The sequence below is a fragment of the Mobula birostris genome, chromosome 4 (genome assembly GCF_030028105.1).
Source record: "Mobula birostris isolate sMobBir1 chromosome 4, sMobBir1.hap1, whole genome shotgun sequence".
Lineage (NCBI taxonomy): Eukaryota > Metazoa > Chordata > Chondrichthyes > Myliobatiformes > Myliobatidae > Mobula > Mobula birostris.
The window spans coordinates 27,600,877-27,625,892 of NC_092373.1; the positions used below are offsets into that span (position 1 = coordinate 27,600,877).

The 25,016-nt window shown below is 40.4% G+C and overlaps 1 protein-coding gene across 1 annotated transcript in view; it reads right to left on the minus strand.

Moving 5' to 3' along the window:
* The window catches only part of dner (delta/notch-like EGF repeat containing), a 357,439-nt gene that overhangs the window by 34,946 nt on the left and 297,477 nt on the right, over positions 1-25,016 (minus strand). Inside the window, exons 6-8 of the mRNA XM_072254507.1 lie at positions 24,104-24,257; positions 19,275-19,388; positions 3,475-3,699 (exon numbers count right to left, since the gene is read on the minus strand). Of these exons, the coding sequence (XP_072110608.1) occupies positions 3,475-3,699; positions 19,275-19,388; positions 24,104-24,257 (493 nt within the window). The remainder of the gene's footprint in view (positions 1-3,474; positions 3,700-19,274; positions 19,389-24,103; positions 24,258-25,016) is intronic.

Consider the following 25,016-nt stretch of genomic DNA (forward strand, 5'->3'; position numbering starts at 1 on the left):
CAATGGGGAAGGAGGTGTACATACAGTATTGTCACAGCCATATGTGTTAAAGTCACGGTGTCATAGGTCTGCGCATCAAACTCTCCTGAAATTTGGCTCCACCGCAATTTCAGAAAGGGAGTTTAAAGAACATACACAGTCATATCTGTGTTTCCTCCGCGTGACCCTAAGTAAAGCCATATCCAAGAACATCGGAAAAAGTCAACAGAAAACAGAGAGGGTGGTATTTCAGATAAAAGCTTCCTTAGCCGAAAAGATGATTCTTTTGCTGAGCAGTGCGCTATATAAACTACTCAAAAACAAAACAGCGCAACAAATGCTCGCAAAATATGTCTGTGACAACCTTTGCCATGATTTATTTATGCTGCTTTTGTAATTATGACTAATTTCCTATTTCTCCTTTCCTAACTGTATCATTAGTTAACAATTAATGGTATGAATAAATGAATTGTACGGCATTCTGAGATGATAGTTCTGCCAAAATAATGAGCAATAGAATGTCATACAGACATGTCAAGCATCTGTTTGTTAATATTGTCTCCTATTCCAATATTAACTAATGAACTATAATAATGTTGCCATTGCTTATTTTAGCATTCTATACATGAAAGTTAGATTATAGTTAGGTTCTGGGTTGGTGCCTGGATGATTGACATAATACGCAGGCTTCAGAAATAGATGATGGCTAAGGGAGCAAAGAATTCCAGGGAAACTGCTGGAGGTTGGAATTTTCTGAATTGATCATGTAGGGAATTAGCTCAATGAGCCAAATAGGTTCTTTCCCTGCAAATATCATGATTCATTAAAAAAAAATTCTGTGCAACACGAAGAATGGACTTTTTTATATTCTCAATTTCTTCATGCACAAGTTTTACCTGGTGCTCTGGGTTAATTATTCCCTTCACCCTGTTCTTACTCCAACACTTCAGTAAAGAGCTGGCCACAAGGATGGACTCAGCACTGGGTCCATCTTTCATTCTCACATCAGTAACTGGAGATATAGAACACATATGTATAAAGTAACGAACCTCGCTACGCTGCTTGGACACTGAATGGGTTCGCTGTCAGGCCAAACATGGCATGATTTAGCACTTGAGACTCAATAAGGACAATTTTGACCAGGCCTTAGCTCAAACATGGACATTGAGTTAATACTGATATGAACAAAAAATTGGGGGAGGTGCCAAGTGTGGGAAAATTCATTCACACTGACTTTATGTAATTGCACAAAGCCAAAACCAAAGAGCAAGGATCACTGGATCACCTTTATTCCCCATATACATTTACATGCATTAGGAATTTGCAGTAGTGTGTTGGCACGACATGCAACAAAAACAACAATATTCTACAGTTACAAAGAATGAGAAATTATAATATAGTCGGTCGTTAACATATTAATATGGAATAAAATGCACATAAATACATGCCTGTATTTACAATACAAACAGCATTATGAAAATGGTTGTGCAGTGACCGAGGTAATAGATAGGAGGGGAGAATGATTGATCAGATTAGCTGCCTGGGGGAAGAATCTTTTAAGATGGTGTGAAGTTTTTGTTTTAATAGCGCTATAGTGCTTTCCAGAAAGGAGCTTTTGCAAAAGACAGTTTGCTGGATTGGTCGTGCCCAAATTACTCCCAATCAGAGATCATAAATTCAGAATCAGAATCAGATTTATTATCACTGTCTTATATTGCTGTTTTGCGGCAGCAGTACAGCGCAGAGAGACAAAAATATTACAAACTACAAAATAAATAAATAGTGCAAAAGGGAATAGTGGATTAGTGTTCATGGGTTCATGGGCTGTTCGGAAATCTGACAGCAGAGGGAAACTAATATAATTTGGTGCTAAATTTAGGCCGTTCCTTTGAAATTAGGGTTGAGCTGCCTTACTGAGACAATACGTAGAGTACTGTATCTAGTCACTGAGCTGCTCAAATAGATCACAGCCTTGTACCTTACTTAGGATTGATAATGACTGGTTCTGCCATGGGACTAACAAGCTAAAGTTAACTTTTTCAATTACTGCTCCGTGAATGTAGTTAAAATGCAACAGTTCCACCTAATAGTGACAGTCTTACTTAGTGTCCCAGTTCTAGATTCATGACCTATTTCAGTCAGAATTCTTGTTCGAGATAAAATCCACGGTGAAGTGTTTTCTACAACCAATCCAACACCTTGGCATGTTACCTGGTCTACTAGGTAGATTGTTAGCCTGCTGTTGGGCACAGGACCAGCTTTTTCATTGGCTGCTTATTACAGACATATGTAACAATATGGATTTGCATGGGGCAAGCACAGGAGGTTAAATGCTTAAAATTATTGGGATGAAGGAGAAAAATTGCTGTCATTTGTAAATGGCTGCAACCCTGTGGCAGATGCGATGGGAGCAGGGACTAAGGGCACAAAAAGTCAATCGGTTGAGCACAACCTGGCCCAGTGTAGGCTTCTTGCAGTTACAACAAAATGATGTGCCATCTGCAAAGTAGGGCTTGTTGTTCTGGCAAGGTGGCGAGGCACAAGGGTCTATCTTCTGATCACATGCGGGGCCAGTAAAACCTGCAGTTGTACATTCGAATCATGATTGAAAAGCATTTTTTTAAAAATGATTCATGAGCTAGATACTATTTATTTAGTGATACAGTGCAGAGTAGGCTTTTCCAGTCTTACCTAGTGTCCTAGTTCTAGATTCATGCTGCTCCAGCAACCACCGACAATCCTGATTTAACCCTAACCTAACCATGGGGCAACTTGCAATGACTAATTAACCTACCCAGTCTTTGGATTGTGGGAGGAAACGGGAGAAGCCTAGGAAAACGTTTGAGTTCCACAGAGACACCTTACCAATGACGCCAGAAATAAACTTCGAATTCTGACGCCCGAACTGTAATCAATGCACTAAGTGCTACACTACCGTGGCACCCAATATCACACATGGATTTAGGGCGGTGGGGGAAATGTACCTTCCATACCCTTTCATCCACAGCATTCATTTCATTACCTATGAGGCTGGGGAAGAATTTCTCAAGAACGTTTTCCTTCAGATGAGTCGACCTTGGGAAAAACATCTCTAGAGTTTTTCCAAATGAAGCTTGTACTGTACATAATTTGTACTTTGACCTAATGCTTGGGTGTCGAGCTGGCTTTATAATTCATATTTCTTGCATGACCGAAGGACTAAATCATCTACTTTTGCACTTTGTTAATGCCCATCTCTATAGCATGGGTTAAATTATACCTGTACATTGGTTGCCATGTTATATTTATATACATATTACATTATATTACACTGACAGAGCCACTGTGTGCACATGTCTGCTGCCTTTAACTCAATTCTCTGTGCCTATCCTGGAGGTAATATCCTCCAAACAGAAGACCAGTTCTATCCTGGGATAGAAGTATTCACTGTGCAAGTGTGACATCCTTACTGAAGAGAAGGCAAAGTCAAAGATGGTTGAGGAGCATGTACCATACCTGGGTCACAGAGGCATTTGTAGCTCGTTCCAAAGCTGCGGCAAGTGCCTTGGGAGCAGGGATTAAGGGCACAGAAGTCGATCAGCTGAGAACAAACTGGTCCAGTGTAGGCTGGACTGCAGTTACAACTATATGATGTGCCATCTGCAAAGCACGTCCCATTGTTCTGACAGGGTGATGAGGCACAAGGGTCAATCTTCTGATCACACGTGGGGCCGGTAAAACCTGCAGTGTAAATCAAAGGTAAACATGTTAGTGACACACGGTGTGCGTTTAGTGAATTTCCTTACAGTTTCTTCCTTCACAATTAACTTCACTTGGGTATTCCATATATCTGAATAAATGGATGTTGCTGAATTTACTCCAAAGATATGCTTTAAGACACAAAGCAATAGACAAAGAAATTTTAGCCTGCAGGAAGGCCCTGAAGTCCCCATTGTCTGAATTCATTGCACAAGAAAAGCAAAAAGCTAAGTTTTTCAGGATATCACCAGGTGTAGTCTATTGAATTGCAACCACGAAGAATTAAACAACTTGATTTAGTTAGCAAATAAATTCTGTTCACTGAAACTTTTGTGGTTTGAATGACATATTGGAGCAGTAAATCCAAATACAATCCTATATTTTTCACATTAGACGGAAATGGGCCTTCACCATGAGTTTAAATGTTCAGATGTAATTCACTGTAGGTGGAGTGTGAGCCATCTGTAAATTGCAAAGCGATACATACTGTCAGGTTTAATATGATACTGCAGGGAGAAATTACACCTTGTTTGCTGGAACTAAACTTATGCAGGTTTCAGCCATTAGTTGTACAAAACACATCACATTTGGTTTATTGAGTCACTCACTCGCAGAAACTACAGAACATTGCCGTGTTCTGTCTCCAACCTATCAGTCAACTAATAACCAACCTCATAAGAACACTTCCAATTAATGTTGTTTCAGAGTATTACTTCAGGAGATCTCACATGCTTTCACTGAGGAATAAGAAAGGTATGACCACTTTAAGGGGATATTATAGACCACCCAACAGTTCGCATGATTTGGAGGAGCAAATTTGTATGCCATCGCAGACTGTTGCAAGGAACATAAGCTTGCTATAGTAGGTGATTTCAACTTTCCACATATTGACTGGGACTCCCATACTGTGAGAGGGCTGGATAGGAAAGAGCTGGTTAGATAGGTTCTCTTAATCAGTACATAAAAGTTCCAACCAGAGAGAGTGTGATACTAGATCTCCTAGTAGGGAATGAGACAGGGCAGGGGACAGAAGTTTATATAGGGGAACACTTTTCATCTAGTCATCATAATGACATTAGTTTCATGGTAGTTATGGAAAAGGATAGGTCTGGTCCTTGGGTTGAGAATCTAAATTGGACAAAGACTAATCTTATCAGAAAGATCTGGCAAGTGTGGATTGGGACAGGTTGTTTTCTGGCAAAGGTAGACTTGATAAGTGGGAGGCCTTCAAGAGTGAAATTTTCAGAGTACAAATCTTATATGTGCCTGTCAAAATAAAAGATAATGATAACAGGTTTAGGGAACCTTGGTTTTCAAGAGATACTGAGGCCCTGGTTATGGAAAAGAAGGAGGTACTTAGCAGGCATAGGCAGGTAGGAACAATTGAGGTACTTCAGGAGTATAAGAAATACAAGAGAACACTTAAGAAGGAAATCAAGAGAGCTAAAAGAAGGCATGAGGTTGCTGTAGCAGACAAGGTGAAGGAGAATCCTAAGCGCTTTACAGATATGTTAAAAGCAAAAGGATTGTAAGGGACAAAATTGGTCCTCTGGAAGATCAGAAAGGTAATCCTTGTGTGGAGACAAAACAGATGAGGGAGATCTTAAAAGAATTTTTTGCATCTGTATTTACTCAGAAGATGGATACAGAGTCAATAGAAGTATGGTAAAGTGGCACCAATTTCATGGAGTTACAGAGAGGATGTGTTTTTGCTGTCCTGAGGCAAAATAGGGTGGATAAATCCCCGGGTTTGACAAGGTGTTCCCTCAGACCCTGTGGGGGAGGGGGGGGATGCAGAAATTACCAGGGACCTAGTAGAGATATTTAAATTACCCTTAGTGACAGGTGGGGTACCTAAGAATTGGAGGATAGCCAATGCTATTCCACTGTTTAAGAAAGGCTCTAAAAATAAAGCAGGAAGTTATAGGCCAGTGAACCTGACCTCAGTTGTGGGAAAGTTATTGGAAGGTACTCCAGGGGGCTGGATATATAAGTATTTGGATAGACATGGTCTGATTAAGGATAGTCCACATGACTTTGCGTGTAGTAGGTCATGTCTAACCGATCTTATAGAGTTTTTCCAGGATGTTACCAGGAAAGTTGATGAAGGCAAGGCAGTAGATGTTGTCTACATGGACTTTAACACAGCATTTAACAAGTTCCCACATGGGAGGTTAGTCAAGTAGGTTCAGTCACACAGCATTCAAGATGAAGTAGTAAATTGAATTAGACATTGGCTTTGTGGGAGAAGCCAGAGAGTGGAAGTAGATGCCTTGCCTCTGACTGGAGGTCTGTGACTAGTGGTGCGCCACAGGGATCGGTGCTGGATCTGTTGTTGTTTGTCATCTATATCATTGATCTGGATGATAATGAAGTTCACTGGATCAGCAAATCTGTGAATTATTGGGGGTGTAGTGGACAGCGAGGAAGTCTGTCAGGGCTTGCAGGGGGTTCTGGACCAGATAGAAAAAAGGGCTGAAAAATGGCAGATGGGAATTTAATGTAGACAAGTGCAAGATTTTCCACTTCAGTAGGATCAATCAGGATAGGACATACACAGTGAACAGTCGGGCACGAAGGAGTGTGGTAGAACAAATGGATCTGGGATTTCAGGTAGGTAATACATTGAAAGTGGCATTACAGGTAGATAGGGTCGTAAAGAAAGTATTTTGCACGCTGGCCTTCATTAATAAAAGTGTTGAGTTCAGGAGATGGGATGTTATATTGAAGTTTTATCAGACATTGGTGAGCCCTAATTTGGAGTATTGTGTGCAGTTTGGTCACCTACCTACAAAAAAAATGTAAAAAAGGTTGAAAGAATACAGAGAAAATTTACAAAGCTGTTGCCAGGTCTGGAGGACCTGAATTATAAGGAAAGCTTAAGTAGGTTAGGACTTTATTCCTTGGAATGTAGAAGATTAAGAGAAGATTTGATAGAAGTACGCAAAATTATAATGGGTACAGATAGGGTAAATGCAAGCAGTCTTTTTTCACTGAGATTGGGAGATTGGGGGGGATTACAACTAGTGGTCATGTTTTAAGGGTGAAAGGCGAGAAGTTTAAGGGGAACATGAGGGGGAACTTCTTCACTCAGAGGGTGGTGAGCGTGTGAAATGAGCTGCCAGCTCAAAATGGTGCATGCAAGCTCGATTTCAATGTTTAAGAGAAGTTTGGATAGGTACATGGATGGTAGGGGTATGAGGAACTATGATCCTGTTGCTGGTCGATGGGAGCAAGCAGCTTAAATAGCTTGGTATGGACTGGATGGCCTGTTTCTGTGCTGTACTTTTCAATGAATCTATGATTCTAATTGTATTATCTTCAAAATTAATAACCTACACACCCACATTTTCAGCCGAGTCATTTATACTGTATATATCATATACAGCAGAGGTTCCAGTATGGATCCATGCAGAACACCACTAGTCTCAGACCTCCAGCAAGAATAAATGCTATCAGCCAATACCCTCCGTCTTCTATACAAACCAATTCTGAATCTAAACAGCCAATTCACTGTGTATCCCATGGATAATCTCTGGAAAAGTCTTCCATGAAGGACCTTGTCAAACACCTTACTAAAATCCATGCAGACAACATCTACAGCTCTGTCTTCATTAATCACCTTCATCGCTTCCGTGAAAAACTTAAAACACATTATTAAGACATGACTTTCTCCAGACAAAGCCATGCTGTCTCCATTTTTTCCAATTGCTCATAAATCCTGTCTCTAAGAATGCCCCCCTCCCCACCAATCTTCCCTACTACTGACAAGAGACTCGCTGTAGTTTCCAGGATTGTCCCCATTCCACTCCTTGAATAATTAGCTTCTCGCTGGTCCTCCAGGATATTGATCAAGGTCCCAGCATTCTCATGTCTTGCCTGTCTCAATTACCTGGAGTAAATCCCGTTAGGTCATGGGGACTAATTCTTTAAGCAACCCAGTACTACCCCCTTCTTTATCTTAAAACACCTAGCAAATTAGTAGGCTCCACAATGATCTCCCTAACGTCTACGCCCTTCTCTTTAGTAAATACCGATGCAGGTAGAACCTCACCCACATCCTCTGCCTCCAAGTGCACGTTCCCTCCTTTATTCCTGAGTGGGCCTACCCGCTGCCTAGTTATTCTCTTGCTCTTGTATTTAAATACAAGATGCACTCATATTTAAATAGCACCTTTTACATCCTTTCAAAACATCCCAAATATCCTCAGAGCTAATCAAGCTTAATGGAGATAGTGCAATGCCAGCCATGTGGCACTGACACTGTTATACCAGAGGCATTAATATTTGGCTTTAAATGTCCAGGTACTTATTGCACAAACTGTAGATTTTATGAACATTAAAGGTTAGAACATAGAACAGGAACAGGACCTTTGACCCACAGTATTACATCAAACTAATTAAGATAATGACATCCAATACCTTCTGATTACACACTGTTCATATCCCTCCATTCTCAGCATCTTCATGTACCCAACTAGGAGCCTCCTAGCTGTCTCTGTCATATCGCCCTCCACATTCCTCACCTGCCAGCGCATTGCAGGCACCCAGAACTCTCTGTGTAAGAAACTTGTCCCACACATTTCATTTAAGCTCTCTCCCTCTCACCTTAAATATATGCCTTCACGCCCTCAGACATTAGACATTGCGACTATGGGGAAAAAAGATACTGGCTGTCTGCTCTATCTCCTTATGTTGTTCGTCCATTAACTTTGCAGCAGTTGTTTTATTACTGGTCAATTTTCACTCTCTCCTCTTAAAGACATTATTTCATCACAGAGATATGGGAATATTTAGTGGAATTTAAACATAATTCATGAATTTCTCTTTATACCTAACTTGAGAAAGTTTAACCCTTTTGCAGAGTGGGAACCCAGAGACAACAGAAGGGTCAAGAAAGATGGTGAAGAATTAGAACACATGGTTATAAAAGAAATATGAACACTGACCCAAATATTGGAGATTATTTCGGTAGAGGACAGTACGTAGATAAATTTTATACCAAAAATGAACTCCCAACAATTTGCGGATCTCATTTCAATAAGATTTCTAATTTAAGTGCTCCAATTTGTTCACAAAAGCCTTATATGTGTGTAAAGTTTTGCCCTTTTATTTAATTTTACATTTATGGAATTAGAATAAGTTCAAACTACAACATAATTTTGTTTTTTCTTAATTATTGTTTGTTTTTGATTTGACTGCTGTATGAATAGCTAAATAGGCTATAAAATCAAATTAGATAACTCTGTTGTGTTACTCACCCAGATTTTATTATAGCACCATATTGAATTATGAATTATTTTATAATACTTGTGCAATAATTCAAATCAAATCAGCACTTATTCCTCTTATTCCAGATCTTTTTGCATTCCATTGTCCATTTCTCCATTGGGGGGTTAACTATACGTTCCCCTGCAAGGGGCTCACTGTCTGGAATATCTTCCGTCTCCTCCTTTAAGACCATCCTCTTTGATCAGCATTTTGGCTGTTTCCCCTTGCATCCCCAAAATTTACAGTAGTGCCCAATGTTTTCTTTCCATGTAAAGTGCTATGGGATCAGTTTCAAAATTAAGGCAGCAGCATAAATACAAATTCTTACTGTTGCTTTTAATCGCTCGCATTTCTTTGTGTCTACGTCTAGATAATCCATAATTCAGTTTCTGCAGTTCTGCAACTTATAAAGAATCCAATTACCAAGCCATCTTGATAACTGAAACAAATTTGTTAAATGAAAAAAAAAGACTAATCTGCTTGAATGCTGCACAATCCTATTAAAGGACTGTTGCGATAGCTGAGCATTTCAGAAACTGGGTAGCAGAGTTTAACAGCGGCTAAAACATTACGTTATCAGACAGAAACACACATTCAGGTCCCAATTTCAAAATAGGTTGTCTTCATCATGATTACAGAATTATTCAACCACTTTTTGGTACTTGCATTCCTAAATTGCTGTAGCTGTAATCATCTTAGTGAAGTGTGAAATAATAAGATGAGCAGATGTTTTGTGTACAATTAATGGCTGCTCAGTTAGACAAGGACTTTTTTCAGACTCATTACACGACATCTCAGAAAATGAGTTTCTGCCACTACATTTGCAAAACCACTTAAAAAATGTAACATTACATCTCCCATACTTCCCTAAACTTTGTTATCTCAATTCAAGTTAACACATCTTCCATTTACTGTTTCACACTTCCCCTATTTCTGAATAGAGCTTTCAGCTAGCCAGCATCAGTGTGCTGCCTTAATGGAGTGGAATTCACTAATTGACCGTAAGTCACAGGGACAGAATTAGGCCATTCGGCATACTGATCAGCTCCAACCTTCAATCATAGCTGATTAATTTTCCCTCTCAACCCTATTCTGCTTTCTCCCTGTAACATTTGATACCCTTGTAAATCAAAAATCTATCAAGGTCCGCTTTTAATGACTTGCCCTCCTCAGCAGTCCGTGGCACATCAATCCACAGATTCACCAGCCTCCGGCTCAAGAAATTCCTACTCATCTCCAATGTAGATGGATATCTCTCTATCCTGTGAGCTGTGCCTTTTAGTCCTAGACTCTCACACTATTGGAAACACCCTCTCCATGCCCACTCTATCAGGACCTTTCAATATTTGGTAGATTTCAATAAGATCTCCCTCATTTTTTTCTAAAATTCAGAGAGTACAGGCCCAGAGTCATTAAACACTCCTCATACATTAACCCTTTCATTGCCAGTAGCAAAGTTCAAATAAATTTATTATCAAAGTACATATGTGTTACCATATACAATTCTGAGATTCTTTTTCCTGCAGGCATTCACAGCAACACAGTAAAACACAATAGAATCAGTGAAAAACTGCACCCAGCTGGATGGGAAAACAACCAGTTAGCAAAAGGCAGCAAGCTGTGCAAATACAAAACGAAAAAATAATAATTATAAATTACTTCCTTACTGCCAACTCAATCTACAAGTTAATCCTTAGGGAATCCTGCACAAGGACTTCCAAGACCTTTTGCATCTCTGATTTTTGAATTTTCTGCCTGTTTAGAAAATAATTTATACCTTTGTTCCTTCTACCAAAGTGCGTGTTCATACACTTATCCACACTGTATTACATTTGCCCATTTTCCTCATCTGTCCAACTCTTTCTGCAGATTCCCTGCTTCCTCAACACTACCTGCCACTCCACATAATTTTATATCATCAGTAAATTTGGCAGCAAAGTCAACAATTCTGTCATCCATATCATTGATATATTGTGAAAAGAAGGGGTCCCAACACGAACCCCTGCGGAATACCACTAGTCACTGGCAACCAACCAGAAAAGGCCTCCTTTACTCCCACTTTTTGCCTTATGCCAGTCAGTCAATCTTCTATCCATCCTAATATCTTCCCTGTCTTAACTTACAGCTCTTAACTTATTTAGCAGCCTCATCTGTGGCATCTTTTCAAAAGCCTTCTGAAATTCCAAGTACACAACATCCACTACCTCTCCTTTGTCTGTCCTACCTGTTTTTCCTCAAAGATTTCTAACAGATTTTTTCAGGAAAGAATTCCTCTTAAGGAAACCATGTTGACTTTGGCCTACTTTATCATGTCTCTCCAAGTACCGTAAAACTTTACCCTTCCTGGCTACCTTGTAATGCTCTAGAGCCTGGTCTAATCCTTGCTTCCTAAACGTCACAGATTGAGGATAAAGGGGAAGCCTTTTAGGACCGAGATTAGGAAAAACTTCTTCACACAGAGAGTGGTGAATCTGTGGAATTCTCTGCCACAGGAAACAGTTGAGGCCAGTTCATTGGCTATATTTAAGAGGGAGTTAGATATGGCCCTTGTGGCTAAAGGGATCAGGGGGTATGGAGGGAAGGCTGGTACAGGGTTCTGAGTTGGATGATTAGCCATAATCATACTGAATGGCGGTGCAGGCTCAAAGGGCCGAATGGCCTACTTCTGCACCTATTTTCCATGTTTCTATGTTTAATTATGCTTCCTTCTTCCTCTTGCTTGATATTCCATATCTCTTGTCACCTATGTTTCCTTCACCCTGCTGTCCTTTCTTTGCCTCAGTTGGACAAACCTGTCTAGAACCCCAAACAAATGTTCACTGGATACCCTTCACATTTCTGTTCACTCATGTCTCCATAATCTCTTCAGCTACCTCTTTCAGAACCCGGGGGGTGGGGGGTAGTCCGTCTGCTCCAGTTGACTTACTTTCAGATCTTTCAGTTTCCCAAGCACTTTTTTAGTAATAAATCACTTCTGCCCCCTCATGGTCTCCAACTTCTGGAACCTGCTGGAATCTTCCATAGTGAAGACTGACCCAATGACCAAAGCTAACATAGTTTAATAAAATAGGGCTATCCATGTTCAAGAGACTGGTGGAGTTGCATTTGGAATATTTTATTTGGTTTTGGTCACCTGTTGTAGGAGAGATGCTGTTAAACTGGAAAGATTGCACAAAAGGTTTACAAGGATGTTGTCAGGACTCAGGAGACTAAGAATGAGAGGTTAAGCAGGCTAGAATTGTCGGAGAGTGAGACATGCAGGAGAATACAGCTTGTAGAGAGATGTATCAAATTATGAGTGGCGTAAGTAGGGTGATAGCCCATTGTCTTCTTTCTAGGGTTGGGGAATGAAGAAGTAGAAGGCATAGGTTTAAGCGGATGGGGAGAAACGGTAGAAACCTGAGGGAAAACACGAGGAATTCTGCAGATGCTGGAAATTCAAGCAAAACACATCAAAGTTGCTGGTGAACGCAGTAGGCCAGGCAGCATCTCTAGGAAGAGGTACAGTTGACGTTTTGGGCCCAGACCCTTCGTCAGGACTAACCGAAGGAAGAGCTAGTAAGAGATTTGAAAGTGGGAGGGGGAGGGGGAGATCCAAAATGATAGGAGAAGACAGGAGGGAGAGGGATGGAGCCAAGAGCTGGACAGTTGATTGGCAAAAGGGATATGAGAGGATCATGGGACAGGAGGCCCAGGGAGAAGGAAAAGGGGGAGGGGAGTAAAAAACCCAGAGAATGGGCAAAGGATACAGTCAGAGGGACAGAGGGAGAAAAAGGAGAAAGAGAGAAAGAATGTGTGTATATAAATAAATAACGGATGGGGTACAAGGGGGAGGTGGGGCATTAGCGGAAGTTTGAGAAGTCAATGTTCATGCCATCAGGTTGGAGGCTACCCAGACGGAATATAAGGTGTTGTTCCTCCAACCTGAGTGTGGCTTCATCTTTACAGTAGAGGAGGCCGTGGATAGACATATCAGAATGGGAGTGGGACGTGGAATTAAAATGTGTGGCCACTGGGAGATCCTGCTTTCTCTGGCGGACAGAGCGTAGGTGAAAAATGAGGGGCAACTTTTTCATCCAGATTAGTCTGTATACTGTATGGAATGAGCTGCCTTTGGAGGTGGTTGAGGCAGGTACACTAATAACTTTAAAACTCATATTGTTCAGGGGTGTGGATACAAAAGGTAATGAGAGACATGAGCTGAATGCAGGCAAGTGGGACTAACTTAGATAGGTGTCTTGGTTGATTCAGACCAGGTAGGCCGAGGGGCGTATTTCCATGCTCTATGACTCCATGTTCAAAAGACACTGGCAAACATCACTGGCCAAATCAGTTATGATTTTGGATTTCAATTGCACACTGAAAGAAATACTTGGAAAGCATTAAAAAAAAATAAACAAACAACTGAAATTGTACATTGCTTCAAAAGTGCACGGTCAGACATGAACAAAATGCCCAGTGCTTTACGCTCAGAGAATTATTTATCACTCTACTAATATCAGATTTTAAAAAATGCTCTGGCTCTTCTGTTCTATGCTATTTGAGAGGCCTTACTCTTCACTGCTTCTCTATATACTCATGAAGTCAAAATTTCAGAAGCAACCTGTAGATTTTGGTTGTAAAGTTATTGGGATGAGCATGCCTTCACAGAGGGCCTTATATAAATACATTCTTATTCTGAGTGTAATTCAAAATTGGAATTTGGTTGCAATTTGCAAATTGCTTAAGTTTTGCTCCCTTCAATCATCAAAGTGATAAGAAGTGGGATTTCTTACCGCTTTTTATTTTATTGTTCTTCATATCACATATTTTCAGGATCTAATATTGAACAAGTTGCCCTTCTGTGGATAGCGAGTTAGAAATGGATTTTATATAATTATTAAAAATTGGGCCCAGATGTTATCAAGTCTGGAGGGATCCATTATAAACATTGCAAATATCTGTCCTTACTGATGCATGAAATTTATTTGGATGATCTAGCTAACATTTGTGTCAGATGCAGCTATTAGACTCCAGGCTTGCTAGGACTGATTTGTAGTGGAAAATGCAAATTAACTCAAACAGTATTTAGATTAGATTAGATTCAACTTTATTGTCATTGTGCCGAGTACAGATACAAAGCCAATGAAATGCAGTTAGCATCTGACCAGAAAAGCAAAGAATAGTATTATTTACAAAATAACTGTGAATAAAAAGTAAGTGCTACAGCACACAAATATAAAAGTACTGAGACAGTACAATATGGCTGCAATACTGCTTAGTGCTGTGATGTGAGGTTCAGTAGGGTCACAGCCTCAGGGAAGAAGCTCTTCCTGTGCCTGCTGGTACGGGAGCGAAGGCTCCTGTGGCACCTACTGGATGGGAGGAGAGTAAAAAGTCCATGGTTAGGGTGAGATGCATCCTTGATAATGCTTTTCACCCTTCCCAGGCAGCGTTTATGGTAGATGTTCTCAATAGTGGGCAATTGGGTGCCGATAATCCGCTGGGCGGTTTTCACCACACACTGGAGTGCTTTGCAGTCTGATACGGGACAATTGCCATACCACACTGAGATGCAGTTGGTGAGTATGCTCTCAATGGTACAGCGGTAAAAGTCCGTCAGTATCCTGGGACAGAGGAGAGCTTTCTTGATGCTCCACAGGAAATAAAGGTGCTGTTGCTCCTACGGCTCCGTTGATGTAGATGGGTAAAATACAGTAAGTATTTTATAATTTTGTCTTAGAGAATACAATTTAAACATGGTGAATAAATAATATAATAGCTTTCCCAACCAAATATGAAATTGCAGCACTCGTCTGACATCAAGCAACATTGCACAAAGACCAGAGAGTAGATAAGGGACTCGGGGACCAGTGATGGACACAATGTGTTTGGCCATGATATTTCGAGAATTGCTTTCTATTTGTTAGATAAAGTCAGGTGTCGGTTCTGTCTGGGTGACACAGTAGCACAGCCGTTAGCACAGCACTTTACGGTGCCAGCGATCATCGATTGGGGTGTGACTCCTGCTGCCGTCTGTAACGGATTTGTTTGTTCTCCCCATGTGACCAAGTAGGTTTCCACCAGGTGCTCTGGTTTCCCTCCACATTACAAAAATGTACGGGTCAGGGTTAGCACGTTGTGGGCTTGCTGTGTTCTGCTACAGGTGTGGTGACGCTTGTGGGCTGCCCAGTACAACTCTCGCTGATTTGATTCAATGCCAATGATACATTTCACTGTATGTTTTGATGCACATGAGATAAATAAAGCTAATCTAAATCTAAATCTAACATCTCACCACAGCTAACAATGTAGTGGTTCTCTAGGACTGCATTGGAATACCATTCTAGATTATAAAATGTGGTTATATTGCTCAAAATTACAAACTTCTGACTTCAACAGAGAAATCCTGACATATGACAGAAGTTAAAATGTCTACTTCTAAGAGCAGAGTAGCTAGTGAATAGAATTTGGAAAAGTCGGGGTTAACGCTTTTCCTTTTCTTTGGCTAGATTCTGTGCCATGCAATATTCCTTGGTTGGAGGGATTGAAGGTTTTGAAAGATATCCAAACTATTACCGGGTTAGGTTATTTGTCAGGGACCACACACACACACAATGCCGAAGGAACTCAGCATGTCAACAGCATCCATGGGAAATTAACAATCAACATTTCAGACTGAGACCTTTCATAAGGAATGCTGCCTGACCTGCTGAGTTCGTCCAACGTTTTATGTGTGTTACTCAAGATATCCAGCAACTGCAGAATCCCATGTGTCTAAAACAGGTGATAATTCCCTTATACGTAACCAGGCTTCTGGTAAGTTAGTGGCACACTTGGTTGAAGTGATCTCTGTGTGTCCAACAAATGGTGCAAATGCAAGACAAGTTGGATCTTCATCTACGGTTGACCCAGCAGAACTGCTACATGCTTTACATCCCATGTACCATCAGCCTTCAGACCATATCACTCAGGGATCTGTGACAATATTATTTTTGTGACTATACATGCTGTTGTAACTATATGTGTTGTGTGTGTTGCCCAAATGTATGTGTTTTGTAACTTGGTCCTGGAGGAATGCTAACACGAGGAATTCTGCAGATGCTGGAAATTTAAGCAACACACATCAGGGTCTCGAAGGGTCTCGGCCCGAAACGTCGACTGTACCTCTTTCTAAAGATGCTGCCTGGCCTGCTGCGTTCAGCAGCAACTTTAATGTGTGTTGTCTGGAGGAATGCTGTTGCATTTAGCTGTATACATTTATATAGTTGAATGACAATTAATATTTGATACAAAATCTATAGGGTCTGTGATGAGCTGCCCACTAAAACAGCATTAATGAAAACCAAGGCTTAGCCTTAGGCTGGCTTTCAGCCTCCTGAAAATAATGATCTGTACATGCAGACCACTGAGATCAGGAACTTAGTGTCTAGAGAGGTAGCAGGGAAGAAATGAATTCAATAAAGTATGACTATGACTATGACTATGAAGAATAATGCAGCTTCTGATACCCGGGATATATGTTATTTTAATCAATTGTCTTCCAAGATTTGTGTACGGTATTGGTTTATTTGCTTTCTGATTTGGTGTGATGTTTACTTCTCCTTTTGAAAGGAGATGTTGCTTTCCCAATCTTACATCAATTGAATGCAAGTAATTACCATTGATTTACAATTACTGGGTACCAATTACAGATTGATGCTGCTCAGCTGGTACTCGTCAATGGGGCCAGATGTTGGCTTGTTGCAAATTAAAGCCTAAAAATTATAGCTCCATACTAGATGTATAAGGTCAAGAAACAGATTTGAAACACCTGTCTGATTATAGATTAAAATGTTTAGATTTCCTCAAGCAACTCAAAGAAAATTCTGGAGGAACTCAGAAAGCCAGGCAGCATTTATGGAGGGGAATAAACAGTTGATGTTCTGGGCTGGGACCCTTCATTAGGACTGAAACAGGATTCATTAAGGTCTCTGCCCGTAATGTCTACTGTTTATTCGCCTGCATGTCTTGCTGAGTTCCTCCAGCTTTGTGTGTGTGTTGCTTAAGATTTCCAGCTTCTGCAGAATCTCTTATGCTTAGATTTCCTCAAAGATTCTTTTCAGGAATCCAAAAGTCAATCAAAATAAGTAACAGTTTTTGGTTTGACTGTGGATTTCTAAAAAAAACACGATGAAATTAAGATGGACAAGGCAGGTGGGAAATGTAGTATTTTGTTGCACTCTCAGTAAATGTGTTAAATAAATCTATAGAAAGTTAGTTTAGTCAAGAGTGCAAAGATAGTCATTTTGTATTTTAATATCCTATACCATTGCGCACAATATATAACCTCTCTTGTTTTTTTCCAAGTTGTTTCTAAGGTTATCTCTGTCTCTTTACCATTTGATGCAAGTCATCAAACTGTATTAGATTCTGGAGCTTGAGAGAAAATGTATCTCAAGCCCTCCTGTAATTCAGATTTTGTTTCTGTGTTCCCTTCCACACCTTGTGGTGCATTGGGCAGCAACCTTGCTGTTTCTTTAGAATTTTTTTGTCTTTTTTTTTAATGAGGCTGAGTTGCTAGCTTGACACTCAACCCAACACGAGTGGAAAGGAACCGGCTGGATTCGAACCCAGGACCACTCGCCTCGAATTTTGGTGTAGGTGCCACAACACCAACGGACGCAAAGTTTAGATTTTTTTCCATGTGATATTCCCGGAAGGAGTTAGTAAGTAAAATATTGGTTTTACTTGAAAAATAGCCTGAAAAATACTGGTTTAGGTTAACATTCAGGTTTCCCTGGAAATCATCTGAAACAAGTGCTAGCTCTTTTATATGGGCTGAATTTGCTTAATTTACTCACCAACTCCCAAACCTTTCTACCTTTCTTCTATCATTATTTCTGTCACTAACCCTGTCTCTTTCCCTCTGACCACACACTTATTCAATGCATCCTTCCATTTGATTTCCCGTAGCGTCTTTATCAAATCTTCTTCCCTGCCTCTCACTGTGAATTCCTATTCTTATTAAGGAAGTTTTCAAAAATCAACACCATTTTCTTTAGAAATATAAAACTTAAGCAGCCAGCACAGCTCTCCTCAGATCCTGGCCTACATTTATTCTTCAGCCAACACTGTATTTGATCATTAGTACCTGGTATTTGCAGCATCCCACTGTAAATTTACCTTGATAGCATTTTGAAAGTATTTCATGATTTACCCAAATGCCTGAAACAATTGAATGACTTACAGTTCCAAATCAAGTGTCCTTGCTTGCTAAACAACCCAAGCAGGTTGAATCATGGTTTTTGATAAGGTAAAATAAAATGCAGGGGTCAGGAGAATTCAGGGGAAAGAAACTGATTGGAATGGGAATGAAAAATCTGCTCTCTGAAGAGCCAGGATGGATTGTAAGGGCCCAGGACCCTCCCATTCTATTCGAGTTTGATCTTTCCAGAGGCGCTAAACATTAAGATGCTTACTATTGATGATTAAAATAACAAGCACAGAACTTACTGCAAAAAAAAAACAGTCAGTAGGCCAGGCCTCATCTGGGGGAAGAGGAATGGGATTAACCTTTCAGGTCAAAAACTCTTCATCAGAAGTGGAAGGCAATAAGAGGGGGTGGAGAGAGGGAATGTCTCTGATAGGGTAAATGGAGACCACATGGGAATAAACTGTAAACTGGGTTACCTGGTTGATGAGGAAAGGGTGCACATAGACAGTGAAGAATCTAGGATTGCTGAATGCAGAGCAAGAATTCATGCCTGGGAGGCTTAGTATTTCCTCCATTTCCAGAGAGAAAATCAGGAGAAAAACAAACTACTTGTAGTTTCTTCTTTTCTCTGCTTCCCAGTCTTTGAACTGAAACTTAACTCTGTATCTCTCCACACAGTTGCTGCCTAACTTGTGAAGTACTGCCAACATTTTCTGTTTGATTTCAGATTTCCAATATCTATTTTTTGAGCTTTTCGAAATCTTCCCACCCGGATTCGAATGAAATTTCATGTATGTTTAATGAATTGTGGTTCTCAGTTCTCATTTTGGCAAAGTACCTGGGGATAGGGAGGGTCACTCACATTCAGATTTATTTATTTCTCATATGTACAGCGAAACACAATCCAAGGATGTGCTGGGGACAGCGCGCAGTGTCACCACCCATTTTGACGCCAGCGTAGCAGGCTTACTGTGTTCAGCAGAGCACTACAACAAACCGCTTTCCTCCCTCCCAGCCACCCACTCAACCGCAGGGCAGTCCGCCTTGGGCCTTCATTACCCAAACACGCCACTGAGGGACATTAGACGTACTGCTCGTGTTGGAAGCTTACCTTCTAGACAGAGGCAGCTATAGTCTGTTTCTCTGCTCATGCAGGTGGCTCCATTTTCACAGGGCTCAGAGACACAATGATCAATCTGAGTCTGGCACAGTTCCCCTGTGTAACCTGGTAACACAGAAAATATCCAAAGAATATAACTGCCTCTCACAGCAGAGAAGAATTTTATTTTTATTAGTTATTCAATATTTCCTTGTCAGGAAAGCAACTATTTACATGCCGAACGTTATAACTCAAGCAACGTCACTAAAACTGTTTATCCTGTTATTTAACTTGACCGTTGTCTCACCTGACATGTTACAATTTACTTCTGTATTACTTACATTTCCAGATAACTGATAGCACATTATTTTGGGAGATAGCTCTGTGCCGAAATGAATGCTGGATAGATATCTGGAAAGAAGGAATTAGCAACACACACAAAATGCTGGAGGAACTCAGCAGGCCAGAAGCATCTATGGAAAAGATTACAGTCAATGTTTCGGGCCTGAGATCCTTTATCATGACTGATGAAGAGTCGTGGCCCGAAACGTCGACTGCACTCTTTGTCGTAGATCAGGGGTAAGCAACCTACTGCCCACGAAGGTATTTTGACTAGCCTGCGAGCAAATATTGGGATACTATGCTTATCCGGCCCACGAGCCATTTTTCCTTATTCTGAGTGTTTCACGCGACCACACTGATGGACATGCATGGCGTCTTGTTACACTGGCCCCAGGTTCCGTTTTGTTCCAAACCAAACACTGGTAGATACGAATGACGGGAAGGCAGACTACCTTGTTAATATGTACTAGATACTCTCCATGCACGCGCAGGTTTTCTGATGGGATCATTCAAACTTGTAAACAGAAACAGTGTCACTGTGTTTTAACAAGAAATCCACGCTAAATATCCAGATATTTACAAGTGCTACGATACTTGTTGAATAACTCGTGTTTCGAAATAAAATCGAAGAAAAAAATTCCAATGGCAGTGAATGCAAAACGCAGGAAGGTAGACACAGTGCCAAAATTTCCAAGACACTTGAACACTAGATTACTTCTTCATCGAGCAAGCTGGGAAACCAATTTGTCTCATTTGCTAGAAAATGTTGCTGTGAAGAAGGTGGCAAATATCATGCGACATTACGAGACCCGCCATAGTGGAAATTTTAACAAGTTTACTGTGCAAGCAAAGAAAGATGAAGTTGAGCGAATGAAGGCTAGTTTCAGAAAACAAATGTCATTTTTTGCCAAGAAAAGCAGTGAAAATGAAGGACATACCCGTGCCAGCTACGAAGTCTCAAAACGTATTGCAGAAAAGATGAAGCCTTTTACAGATGGGGAGTTTGTCAAATCTGGATAATGTCTTGCTCTTGCATCAACAAGTCTGACACCCAATATTGAGAAGTTTTCAAGTAACAAACAGCATCAAGGTTCACATTGATTTATCGACTGTTTGCATTAAAATTTTCTTTTTTATTATACTTAATTTACCACCATTCAATGCATCATGTTCATACGTTTTATGTTTAAAGATTCCTTGTGTCCTTTTAATAGATTCAAAAGATGCCTTGATTGCAATAAATTGCAAATAAACTGAGTTCTTTGATTACTAATTGGCATCATTTTAAGCACAAATGATGTTCTAGCATGCGTTATTCATTAATTTGAGGCAAAACATAACTAGATGTATTTAAATGGATAATTCCCATATTTCAAGTTTTTTATGGCATTTATCTGGCCCACCGTCCGCTCATTAATACGCAATCCAGCCCACAGAGGCAAAAAGGTTGCCGACCCCTGTCATAGATGCTGCCTGGCCTGCTGAGTTCCTCCAGCATTTTGTGTGTGTTGCTTGGATTTCCAGCATCTGCAGATTTTCTCTTGTTTGGGAAAGAATTAGCAGATCTACTGCAGTGGATGGGGGAGGCTTTAGTGGGATTGCTGATATATACAGGAGAACCATTATGGATTCAATGGGCCAAATGGCCTCCTTCTGTGCTGTAACCATTCTACAACTTTTGTGAACTTTAACTGAATAAAAATCTATTCATTTTATAATCTAAATTGATCTCAATTTTACCAATCAGCTTAATTAAGTTATTAGGGCAGCACAGTAGCGTAGCAATTAGTGTGATTCTACTACAGTTCAGAGTGTCAGTGTTTGGAGTTCAATTCCAATGTCATCCATGAGAAAGTTTGTATGTTCTTCCCATGAGTGCATGGGTTTCCTCCGGGTGCTCTGGTTTCTTCCCACAGCCCACAGACACAATGGTTAGTCAGTTAATTGGACATTGTAAATTGTTCTGTGATTAAGCCAGGGTTAACGGGGTGGGTTGCTGGATGGTGTAGCTCACTGGGACAGAAAGGCCAATTCTGCACTCTATCTCCAAATAAATAAATAAGTAACTGGCTTCTCCAATATTTTCTGAGGAGTTGCCCATGGAATTTAACATTATTTCATCATCAATGTACAAACGTTTGTACATTCCACTTCTGACCTTATGGTGGTGAGCCAGTGGAGAATGGTGGCACAGTAGTGTAACAATTTACTGCACTAACTGTAAGATCAGAGTTTGATTCCCACCACTCTCTGTAAGGAATTTGTATGTTCTCCCTGTGACCACATGGGTTTTGTCCCACATGCCAAGATGTACAGTTAGGCCTGGTGAGTTGTACGCATGCTAGTTTGGCGCCAGAAGTGTGGTGACACTGGCAGGCACCCAGCACAATCCTATCTGGTTTGATCTGATGCAAGTGATGCATTTCATTGTACGTTTCAATGTACTGTGACAAATGGGTGGGAGGAGAAGATGGCAGCGCACCGCGCGTGCGCAGCTCTCCGGTGAAAATGATATTGTATCCATTAAATAGGGGCCGTGGACAATTCTGATTTGATGGAGAATGGATGTGAAAGCACAGAGGAACATCTGGAGAAATTTCTGAAACGCCCTGTCGTTACTGTGTGGCCGTGAATCTTTCGGAGCAAAGGCCTCAAAATCCCCGGCCTTGCCTGCTTTTGGTGACCGAGGAGGAGGTTGAATTGTTCGGACAGAGATGGCGCTCAGTACTCGGTGTCGGAGAGCTGATCAGAGCTTGAAGTTTTCAGATGACTCAGAGTTGGATTGTGGTCGGCATGGCAGGGAGAGTTTTTCTTCCTTCTCCCGTCTGCGTGAGATGTGGGACATCTGAGAAACTTTGAACTTTACTGTGCTCACGGACTTCTTAATCAAGTTATGGTATTGTTACACTGTTTGTAACTATATGTTATAATTATGTGGTTTTGTCAGATTTTTCAGTCTTGGTTTGTCCTGCGTTTTGTGATATCACACCGGAGGAAATAATGTATCATTTCATAATGCATGCATTACTAAATGACAATAAAAGAGGACTACGTGTCTTCATAATCTAAAAAAAAAGCAAATTGTTATCTTTAATCTTTAATGTGTGATTCCAGGATATTGTCCTGACAAACTACTGTGGAAGCTATGACCTTAACCACTGGACTTTTCTTCTGATGATCATGAACCCCAGCTCTACCAGTAATGGGGTCAGGTTGGCCCCATTCCCCACTACTTACCCAATGCTGTGCAAATTACTTTCCTTCAAGTACCCATCCAATCGGCTGAGAGGAAAGGTCAGAAAGTAGAGAGAATGATAGAATTTTTTTTAGCAGAATGGAAGAATACAGTGACGTTCCCCATGGTTGTGCCCAACCTATGTTTATCGTTATGTCTCAGGCTTGTGGATAGAGAAAAAACATCCAGCTCACACTGAACAATGGTAATAAATTTCAGAACAAAATAGGCACTGTCTTGAGTGGGAAGTGGAGGCAGGTACTCTCACAACATTCAGGTAGTATCCAGAGGAACACTTGAATTGCCTGTGCACAGAAGCTGATAAATGAATGAGTATAACTAAGTACTTGGTGATTGACATGGACATGATGGGCTGAAGGGCCTGTTTCTGTGTTGTATGTCCCTATGAGAAACTACTGAAATACCTTTACAAACCAAGAAAAGCCATGTCGGGTATCTGTTAACCATAATTTACCAACCTTAGGACTTAACTATCTCTTTTAAAATTTGAGAGATTTCTTGCAATGATGAATGTAGCAAATTCCTTCCATGAGAAATTTTGCATTGAAATATTTTCCAATATTTGCCCTTCATTTGATATATCTTCTTAACATCATAGTAGGCTGTTTAATTGATACTCATCCAATTATATTTCACCGTCATCTATTTATAATCTCAGCAATCTTTTCCCAGTGGCTTTGACTGATGCGAAGACCAGCTCTCCGATGAAGATTCTCTGTTTTACTGTACTGTAGTGACATTAATGGATTTTTTCAGAAGAATGGTGCAGCTTTTTCCCCTCCCCTCCCCTCCCCCATCTTGTTACTATGACTTCAATCTCTGAAAAGTATTGATAATGGCTGAGGTCACCCTTCTTGTAAAGACACTGCCCAGAAGAAGGCAATGGCAAACCACTTCTGCAGGAAAATTTTCCAAGGACAATCATGGTCATGGAAAGACCATCGTCACGCATGTCATACGACACGGCACATAACGAACAAATGAACCTATAGTTTAGTCTGTATATATCTCCAGCCCTAAATCAATGGCTGTCCTTTGAGACAGCCCAACACGCCACTGAATTCAAGGTTAATTAGGTATGGCTAATAAGTGACGGCCTTTTCAGCTGTTCCCACATTCAATGAATGAATAAGGAAAAAAACACCGATGACGTGCTGAGTTTCATAAATAGGATCTGAATTTGGTTTTGTGTTTCACTGAAGTTTAATTTGGCACCCTGATGATCAAAGCTAATTATGCTTACCTGGTGGGCAGACACAGGTGAAATTCCTCAAGTTGTTTCCCTCCTTAATGTCCAAACAGGTACCATTGTTCAGGCACTGGATGTTATGACAACCATCAAATTCTTCACAGAACAGCCCAATGTGTCCCTCCTCACATTCGCAAAAGAAGGTGACCTAAAAAACATTATTGCCGTGACAATCTTAAATGCAGCAGTCAGGTAAAAAAAATCTAAAGGCAAGCAGACTGTTAACCTTTACAATCACAGCAGTGGAACATAAATGGAATGTAATTTTGCTTCACTTATTCAAGATAGTGGTTAGAAGATAGTAGTTGAACAATGTTCAATTCTGGATGTTGCAAAGAAACATTAGATTTACAAAGAGTGTTGGGCAAAATAACTAGAGTATCACAATAGTTCTAAGGGGTAGATTACAGCACATAAATAAGTTAACCACCAGATTTCTATATGGATGTTCTGAGAATGTTTAAATAAATTTTACATTATCAGCTTGGACAATGACATTTAACAATGCCCTTCTCATGGGCTAAATTAATCCATCATACAATGTACAAACAAGACATATTAAACTGCAAGGTAATTTTACCAGTCAACCTGTGTCCCTTTTTGTGTACTATTTGATAATTGGTTTTTACGAGATTAACATTTTTGATGGATCAAGGAGGGGTGGGCAAGGTACAACTTGCCAAACTATTTATTGGATTTGTTCAGTCTTTTTTCTTCATGGAGAGTAAGTAGTTGTATCGTTACACAGAAGGAAATATTTTACCCACTTTCCTAAAGCTCATAATTCATTCACCAGGCAAGATGTTCTTTGCAGGAATCATATTAAAGACTGCAAAGACTGCAGTAAGAGAAGCTATCATTAGCACAGTCCTTCAAGAGGCAATGGGCAATCGTGTATTTTCATTAA